The sequence below is a fragment of the Herpailurus yagouaroundi genome, unplaced genomic scaffold, assembly GCF_014898765.1.
Source record: "Herpailurus yagouaroundi ecotype Mexico unplaced genomic scaffold, PumYag 67005, whole genome shotgun sequence".
NCBI classification, from domain to species: Eukaryota; Metazoa; Chordata; class Mammalia; order Carnivora; family Felidae; genus Herpailurus; species Herpailurus yagouaroundi.
The window spans coordinates 379,468-388,701 of NW_024419868.1; the positions used below are offsets into that span (position 1 = coordinate 379,468).

Here is a 9,234-nt window from a genome sequence, read left to right on the forward strand (position 1 = left end):
CACATACCATTTCCATTCTTGTTTCTGCCATTTGTTTATCATTAACAAACAAAAATATTGGTAAAACAAATTAAATGAGATTCTATTTTTCTGATGCTTGTTGAAAGTCAGTATGCTATATTGACAACAGAGAGCATCCTTGTCTATGCTTAAAGTGTTCCAGGCCTGATTCAGCTGGTTATAAATTGCAAGATCACTGTACTTTGTCTGGGCTTCATTTGCCCATTATAAAACAAGTGGTTTGGATTAGGCTTCTAAGGTCATTTTCCCTTTTAACATTCTATATTTTTTTTTAAATATGAAATTTATTGTCAAATTGGTTTCCATACAACACCCAGTGCTCATCCCAAAAGGTGCCCTCCTCAATACCCATCACCCACCCTCCCCTCCCTCCCACCCACCATCAACCCTCAGTTTGTTCTGGTTTTAAGAGTCTCTTATGCTTTGGCTCTCTCCCTCTCTAACCTCCTTTTTTTTCCTTTCTTCCCCATTGTCTTCTGTTAAGTTTCTCAGGATCCACATAAGAGTGAAAACATATGGTATCTGTCTTTCTCTGTATGGCTTATTTCACTTAGCATCACACTCTCCAGTTCCATCCGCGTTGCTACAAAAGGCCATATTTCATTCTTTCTCATTGCCACGTAGTATTCCATTGTGTATATAAACCACAATTTCTTTATCCATTTGTCAGTTGAAGGACATTGAGGCTCTTTCCATAATTCGGGTATTGTTGAGAGTGCTGCTATAAACATTGGGGTACAAGTGCCCCTATGCATCAGCACTTCTGTATCCCTTGGGTAAATTCCTAGCAGTGCTATTGCTGGGTCATAGGGTATATCTATTTTTACTTTTTTGAGGAACCTCCACACTGCTTTCCAGAGCGGCTACACCAGTTTGCATTCCCACCAACAGTGCAAGAGGGTTCCCGTTTCTCCACATCCTCTCCAGCATCTATAGTCTCCTGATTCATTCATTTTAGCCACTCTGACTGGTGTGAGGTGATATCTGAGTGTGGTTTTGATTTATATTTCCCTGATGAGGAGCGACGTTGAGCATCTTTTCATGTGCCTGTTGGCCATCTGGATGTCTTCTTTAGAGAAGTGTCTATTCATGTTTTCTGCCCATTTCTTCACTGGGTTCTTTGTTTTTCAGGTGTGGAGTTGGTGAACTCTTTATAGATTTTGGACACTAGCCCTTTGTCTGATATGTCATTAGCAAATATCTTTTCTCATTCCATTGGTTGCCTTTTAGTTTTGTGCATTGTTTCCTTTGCTGTGCAGAAGCTTTTTATCTTCATGAGGTCCCAATAGTTCATTTTTGCTTTTAATTCCCTTGCCTTTGGGGATGTATCAAGTAAGAAATTGCTGTGGCTGAGGTCAGAGAGGTTTTTTTCCTACTTTCTCCTCTACGGTTTTGATGGTTTCCTGTCTCACATTCAGGTCCTTTATCCATTTTGAGTTTATTTTTGTGAATGGTGTAACAAAGTGGTCTAGTTTCATCCTTCTACACGTGGCTGTCCATTTCTCCCAGCACCATATGTTAAAGAGACTGTCTTTTTTCCATTGGATATTCTTTCCTGCTTTGTCAAAGATTACTTGGCCATACTTTTGTGGGTCTAGTTCTGGGGTTTCTGTTCTGTTGCATTGGTCTATGTGTCTGCTTTTTTTGCAATACCGTGCTGTCTTGATAATTACAGCTTTGTAGTAGAGGCTAAAGTCTGGGATTGTGATGCCTCCTGCTTTGGTCCTCTTCAAAATTCCTTTGGCTATTCAGGGCCTTTTGTGGTTCCATACAAATTTTAGGATTGCTTGTTCTAGCTTTGAGAAGAATGCTGGTGCAATTTTGATTGGGATTGCATTGAATGTGTAGATAGCTTTGGGTAATATTGACATTTTAACAATATTTATTCTTCCAATCCATGAGCACAGAATGTTTTTCCATTTCTTTATATTTTCTTCAATTTCCTTCATAAGCTTTCTCTAGTTTTCAACATACAGATCTTTTGCATCTTTAGTTAGGTTTATTGCTAGGTATTTTGTGCTTCTTGGTGCAATTGTGAATGGGATCAGTTTATTTGTCTTCCTGTTGCTTCATTATTAGTGTATAAGGATGCAACTGATTTCTGTACATTGATTTTGTATCCTGCGACTTTGCTGAATTCATGGATCAGTTCTAGCAGACTTTTGGTGGAGTCTGTCGGATTTTCCATGTATAATATCATGTCATCTGCAAAAAGTGAAAGCTTGATTTCTTCTCTGCCAATTTTGATGCCTTTGATTTCCTTTTGTTGTCTGATTGCTGATGCTAGAACTTCCAACACTATGTTAAACAACAGTGGTGAGAGTGGACATCCCTTTCATGTTCCTGATCTCAGGGAGAAAGCTCTCATTTACCCCATTGAGAATGATATTAGCTGTGGCCTTTTCATAAATGGCTTTTATGATGTTTAAGTATGTTCCTTCTATCCCGACTTTCTCAAGGGTTTTTATTAAGAAAGGATGCTGAATTTTGTCAAATGCTTTTTCTGCATCTATTGACAGGATCATATGGTTCTTTTCTTTTATTAACGTGATGTATCACATTGATTGATTTGCAAATGTGGAATCAGCCCTGCATCCCAGGAATGAATCCCACTTGATCATGGTGAATAATTCTTTTTATAAGCTGTTGAATTTGATATGCTAGTATCTTATTGAGAATTTTTGCATCCATATTCATCAGGGATATTGGCCTGTAGTTCTCTTTTTTTACTGGGTCTCTGTCTGGTTTAGGAATCAAAGTAATGCTGGCTTCATAGAATAAGTCTGGAAGTTTTCCTTCCCTTTCTATTTCTTGGAATAGCTTGAGAAAGATAGGTATTATCTCTGCTTTAAATGTCTGGTAGAATTCCCCTGGGAAGCCATCTGGTCCTGGACTCTTATTTGTTGGGAGATTTTTGATGACTGATTCAATTTCTTCGCTGGTTATGGGTCTGTTCAAGCTTTCTATTTCTTCCTGTTTGAGTTTTGGATGTGTGTGGGTGTTTAGGAATTTGTCCATTTCTTCCAGGTTGTCCAGTTTGTTGGCATATAATTTTTCATAGTATTCCCTGATAATTGCTTGTATTTCTGATGGATTGATTATAATAATTCCATTTTCATTCACGATTTTATCTATTTGTGTCCTCTCCCTTTTCTTTTTGAGAAGCCTGGCTAGCGGTTTATTATATTTGTTTATTTTTTCAAAAAAACAACTTTTGGCTTCATTGATCTACTCCACAGTTGTGTTTTAGATTCTACATTGTTTATTTCTGCTCTGATCTTTATTATTTGTCTTCTACTGCTGGGTTTGGGGTGTCTTTGCTGTTCTGCTTCTAGTTCTTTTAGGTGTGCTGTTAGCTTTTGTATTTGGGATTTTTCTTGTTTCTTGAGATAGGCCTGGATTGCAATGTATTTTCCTCTCAGGACTGCTTTTGCTGCATCCCAAAACGTATAGATTGTTGTATTTTCATTTTCATTTGTTTCCATAATTCTTTAATTTCTTCTTGAATTGCCTGGTTGATCCATTCATTCTTTAGTAGGGTGTTCTTTAACCTCCATGCTTTTGGAGGTTTTCCAGACTTTTTCCTGTAGTTTATTTCAAGCTTCATAGCATTGTGGTCTGAACGTATGCATGGTATGATCTCAATTCTTGTATACTTATGAAGGGCTGGTTTGTGACCCAGTATGTGACCTATCTTGGAGAATGTTCCATGTGCACTTGAGATGAAAGTATATTCTGTTGCTTTGGGATGCAGAGTTCTAAATATATCTGTCAAGTCCATCTGATCCAATGTATCATTCAGGGCCCTTTTTTCTTTATTGATCCTGTGTCTAGATGATCCATCCATTGTTGGAAGTGGAGTATTAAAGTCCCCTGCAATTACTACAGTCTTATCAGTAAGGTTGCTTATGTTTGTAACTAATTGTTTTATATATTTGAGGGCTCCCATATTTGGCTCATTGACATTTATAATTGTTAGCTCTTCCTGATGCATAGACCCTGTAATTATGATATAATGCCCTTCTTCATCTCTTGTTACAGCCTTCAATTTAAAGTCTAGTTTGTCTGATATAAGTATGGCTACTCCAGCTTTCTTTTGACTTCCAGTAACATGATAGATAGTTCTCCATCCCCTCACTTTCAATCTGAAGGTGTCCTCAGGTCTAAAATGAGTCTCTTGTAGACAGCAAATAGATGGGTCTTGTTTGTTTGTTTTTTATCAATTCTGATACCCTGTGTCTTTTGGTTGGAGCATTTTGTCCATTTACATTCAATGTTATTATTGAAAGATACAGGTTTAGAGTCATTGTTATGTCTGTAGGTTTCATGCTTGTAGTGATGTCTCTGGTACTTTGTGGTACTTGCAACATTTCACGCACAGAATCCCCCTTAGGATCTCTTGTAGGGCTGGTTTAGTGGTGATGAATTCCTTCAGTTTTTGTTTGTTTGGGAAGACCTTTATCTCTCCTTCTATTCTAAATGACAGACATGCCGGGTAAAGGATTCTCGGCTGCATATTTTTTCAGTTCGTCACATTGAAGATTTCCTGCCATTCCTTTCTGGCCTGCCAAGTTTCAGTAGATAGATCCATCACTAGTCTTATCGGTCTCCCTTTATATGTTAGAGCATGTTTATCCTTAGCTGCTTTCAGAATTGTCTTTATCCTTGTATTTTGCCAGTTTCACTATGATATGTCATGCAGAAGATCGATTCAAGTTTCGTCTGAAGGGAGTTCTCTGTGCCTCTTGGATTTCAATGCCTTTTTCCTTCCCCAGTTCAGGGAAGTTCTTAGCTATGATTTTTTCAAGTACACCTTCAGCCCCTTTCTCTCTTCCTCCTCTGGCATCCCTATTATACGTATATTATTACATTTCATTGCATCATTTAATTCTCTAGTTCTCCCCTCATACTCCTGGATTTTTTTTATCTCTTTTTCTCAGCTTCCTCTTTTTCCATATTTTATCTTCTAAATCACCTATTCTCTTCTCTGCCTCTTCAATCTGGGCTGTCTTCGCCTCCATTTTATTTTGCACCTCATTTATAGCAATTTTTAGCTTCTCATGAATGTTTCTTAGTCCCTTGATCTCTGTAGCAATAGATTCTCTGCTGTCCTCTATAGTTTTTTCAAGACCAGTGATTAATTTTATGACTTATTTTAAATTCATGCTCTGTTATATTGCTTAAATTGTTTTTGATCAATTCGGTAGCTTTCGCTACTTACTGGAGTTTCTTTTGAGGAGAAAATTTGTTTGGATAGTCCCTGGAGTGGCAGGGAACTGCAGGGCTCTTCCCCTGTGCCGTCTGAAGTAACTTGTGTTGGTGGACTGGGCCGCAGTCAGACCTGATGTCTGCCCCTAGCCCACCGCTGGGGCCACAGTCAGACTGGTGTGTAGCTTATCTTCCCCTCTCCCAGGGGCAGGACTCCCTGTGGAGTGGTGTGGGCCCTGTCTGGTCTACTGGTACATTGCGAGGCTTGTGGTGCTGCTTCGATGGGATCTGGTGTATTAGCCAGGGTGGATCCGCAAGGTGCACAGGGGCAGGAGCGGCAGGCTCAGCTCGCTTTGCCTTTGGTGGTCCGCTACGGCAGGGGCCCTGCAGCACCGGGAGGGAGGCAGACCCGTCCTCTTCCATGGGCCTCTTGTCTACACTTGGCTCCAGAGAGTCTGTTCTGCTAGTCTTCTGGCGGTTTTCTGGGTTATTTAGGCAGGTGTAGGTGGAATCTAAGTGATCAGTAGGACACAGTGAGCCCAGCGTCCTCCTACGCCGCCATCTTCAAGCCTCTCTCCTCCATGGTTATTTTTTATCTCTTTTAAGTATCTATCCGAGGAAAACTGATGTAAAGATTATAATTGATACTAATGTTTTTATATTTGACTTATAACTTGTAGCTTATTTGACTTTATACCAAGGTGACCATATAATTTCCCATCCAACAAGAGGAAACTTTCGAGAGTGAAAGGCATACATACTGTTAATAATTACTCCAGGACTGTCCCAGATAAACTTGAATGTCTGGTTACCTTATCTGTTGCCCATATGTGAGGTTCTACCAACTGCATTATTACTCAAAGAAAAGTATTTATCAGTTTTAATTATTTTTTATGGTTTTCCTGTTATTTCTTCTAGATCCGCTCTGTGTGGAGAGTAATGTAGCATCATGCCAGCAATCTCCAGCTAGTAAAAAAGGCATGTTCACAGATGACTTACATAAACTGGTAGATGACTGGACAAAGGAAACAGTTGGAAATTCTCTTATTAAGCCAAGTTTAAACCAACTCAAACAGAGTCAACACAAACTAGAGACAGAAAACTGGAACAAAGTATATGAAGTAAGTGGTTTTGGCACGTTCCTCTTTATTTCTAAGAACTAAAATCATAAAAATTGATTTCCTTAGGTCTATTTTTAAAGTCACTATTAGAGAATGGTGTGACTTGACAACATAGTGACTTTTATCCTTGTCTAGATTCATTTTGTCTTTGAGAAAATTATCTTTTAGACCAGGGGTCAGCACATTTTTTTCTGGGAAGGAGCCAGTTAGTAAGTACTTTCAAGCCATGTGGTTGCAACTAGTCAACTCTGTCATCGGGCAAAAGCAACCATAGATAAAATATAAATGAATGCACAGGGCTTTGTTCCAATAAAACTTGATTTACAAAAAGAAGTGGTAGGCTGTAGCTTGCTGACCCATGCTTTAGACTCTTATACCTAAAAATATAACCATCAAGTATCAAAAAAGAAAGCATCTGGAATGAGGGTGAATTCAGTCCTGTGGTACAAGAAGAGTTTGAGTTTTGAGGGAAAGCTATCATATGTTGTATATCAATATTCTCAGAACTATTAAGTGATCTTATTTGTTCAGTTTGAAAAAATAATTTTAAAGCTCTTTAAGCTAGAATATTATAAAAGGCATCTTAAGTTTATGGATGAGATTCCTAGTAATTGCATATGGCCTTAGTCAGATGTACATGCAGTTGAGATATAGAAGGATGTCCACAATGCATTCTGGAGTGGGAAGAAGGCAGGCTTATAGAACAGTATATACAGTATTTGTTTAAAATTATGTGCATTAGATATTTATATATATACACAGAACTAGGAGAAGCCGTTAACAATATACTGGATGGTGGAATTTGAGCCTCATTTTACATTTTACTTCTCTGTTTGAACTTTTAAAGTATCACTTTTTCAAAATGAGTAAATCTATCAAAATGTGAATCAAGGCTTAGAATCTGAACCCTCATAATTGCAAGATGTATATTTGTGTATATGTGTGTGTGTGTGTTGTGTTTGTGTACATTTTTGTGTGTGTATGTAGTCATTGCATATAATTTGGTAAAGAAAGTCTGAAAATACATTTAGTGTTAATGTTGAATAAAAATTTCAAAAGCCTAGATTTCCCAAACTAGTAAGCAGTATTTCTGCGTGGGGACTCTGTGTACTTATCTTACTCCTGGCACCGATTTATATACAGATAGTATCACCATTGTAAAAATTGGAAGCCTTTAGAGGCAAACTTCAAGGCATAAATGCATTTGTGCTGCCAGTGAGAGAGCCTCTGAGTACTGTGTGAATGGAGGCTTTTGTTGACTAGTAGGAGGGTGGTTTATTGCAGTATAATGGAGGATTTTTGGAGGGAGAGTGAGTAGAAAATGGCAGTATGAACAAAAGTGGTAGAGGTCTCTAAGCAGACAGAATTGGGTTCCAGTGTCAGCTCAGTCACTTACTAGTCACTTATAGTCACTTGACTATAGGCAAGTCATCTGTGCCTCAGTTTTCATGTCTTCAAAACAGAGATAATACCTACCTGCCTTACAACATCACTGTGAGAATTAAATGAGGTAACACCTCTAAGATGCCTAGATAACTATTTTTGTATTTTAAGTTCAGTTGATTACATGTTTGTGTGGAAAGTACATCTCATTATCTAATGTTCTTGCTTGCTACTGGTCTGTGGCCTTATTAGAAAATTTTGTCACAATTATGTCAGGCCCTTTACTTTGTGCCAAGCCCTCTACTAGGCACTAGGTTTGATGAGCAAAAACAAGTATGTGCCCTATCTCATGGAACTTACACTCTAGTGGGACAGTTAGACATGAACAGACTTATATAATATAGGATATCATATAATAAGAGAGTTGGTCTAGTAAAGGGAAGTCAAGGAAAGATTCCCTGAGGTGATGATTGAACAGAGATCTGAAGGATGAGTTGGTGTTAACTGGGTGAAAAAGGGAGGTAATCTGATTCCAAGTGGAAAGAACAGCATATGCAAAAGCCCTGTATTGGTAAAGGGATCATGAGGCCACTGAAAGGAGGCCAATTTTGCTGAAGTGAAGAGAGCAGACAAGAATTGGTGCACAGTGAATCTAAGGAGGTTGGGAGGGTCTTAAAAGTGGTGATGATAAAGACCTTTGTCTTTATTTTAAGAAAGATGGATAGCCATTGAAGCCCTAGGGTTCACATCAGATTTGCTTTTTGAAAAGATCACTCTGACTTGAAGCCAGAAGAAAGGATTATTGGAGGTAAGGGTAGAAATTGATAGACCAATTAAGAGTTAGTCACAGTAGTACAGTTAAAGAGAAATTGAGATGAAGAAAAATGAACAGATTCCAAGAAATGTTTAAGAGATAAAATGGATGAGATTTAGTGATGGAATGGATGTATGGCAGAGGGAAGGTATCAAGACTAGGTTTCTGGCTGGCATTACTGGCTATATTTCCAGGCTACCAATCACCAAGATGCAGAACATGAGTAGGCAGTGTGTTTTGGTAGAGGAAAGACCATAGGTCATTTGAATCTCAGATGCCTTTGAAATATGCAAGAGAAGTTTAGGTCCTCTCCACTGGTCTTTTTTAAAAATAAAAATCACACTACTGTTTCTAAAATAATGTTCATTATAGAATTTAATCAATGCAGAAAAGTATGAATTCTAAAATACCACCTTCAAATCCCAATACCTAGAAGTAATTGTCACTAACTTTAGATAAACACCATTTCAGATTTCTTTCTATGTCTGTATATGGATACATGGAAATGACTATAAAAATGAAGTCATATAATATATGCTCTTTTGTGTTTTAAATATTTATATATTTATATAATTTATATATATTTATATAATTTATTTTTTTTATTTATATATGAAATTTATTGTCAAATTGGTTTCCATACAACACCCAGTGCTCATCCCAAAAGGTGCCCTCCTCAATACCCAT

The 9,234-nt window shown here is 37.9% G+C and overlaps 1 protein-coding gene across 5 annotated transcripts in view; it reads left to right on the forward strand.

Moving 5' to 3' along the window:
• The window catches only part of WNK3 (WNK lysine deficient protein kinase 3), a 205,089-nt gene that overhangs the window by 188,212 nt on the left and 7,643 nt on the right, over positions 1 to 9,234 (forward strand). For all 5 annotated transcript variants that reach the window (XM_040466921.1, XM_040466923.1, XM_040466920.1 and 2 more), the window contains exon 22: positions 6,148 to 6,350. In XM_040466921.1, coding sequence (XP_040322855.1) covers positions 6,148 to 6,350 — 203 coding nt within the window. The remainder of the gene's footprint in view (positions 1 to 6,147; positions 6,351 to 9,234) is intronic.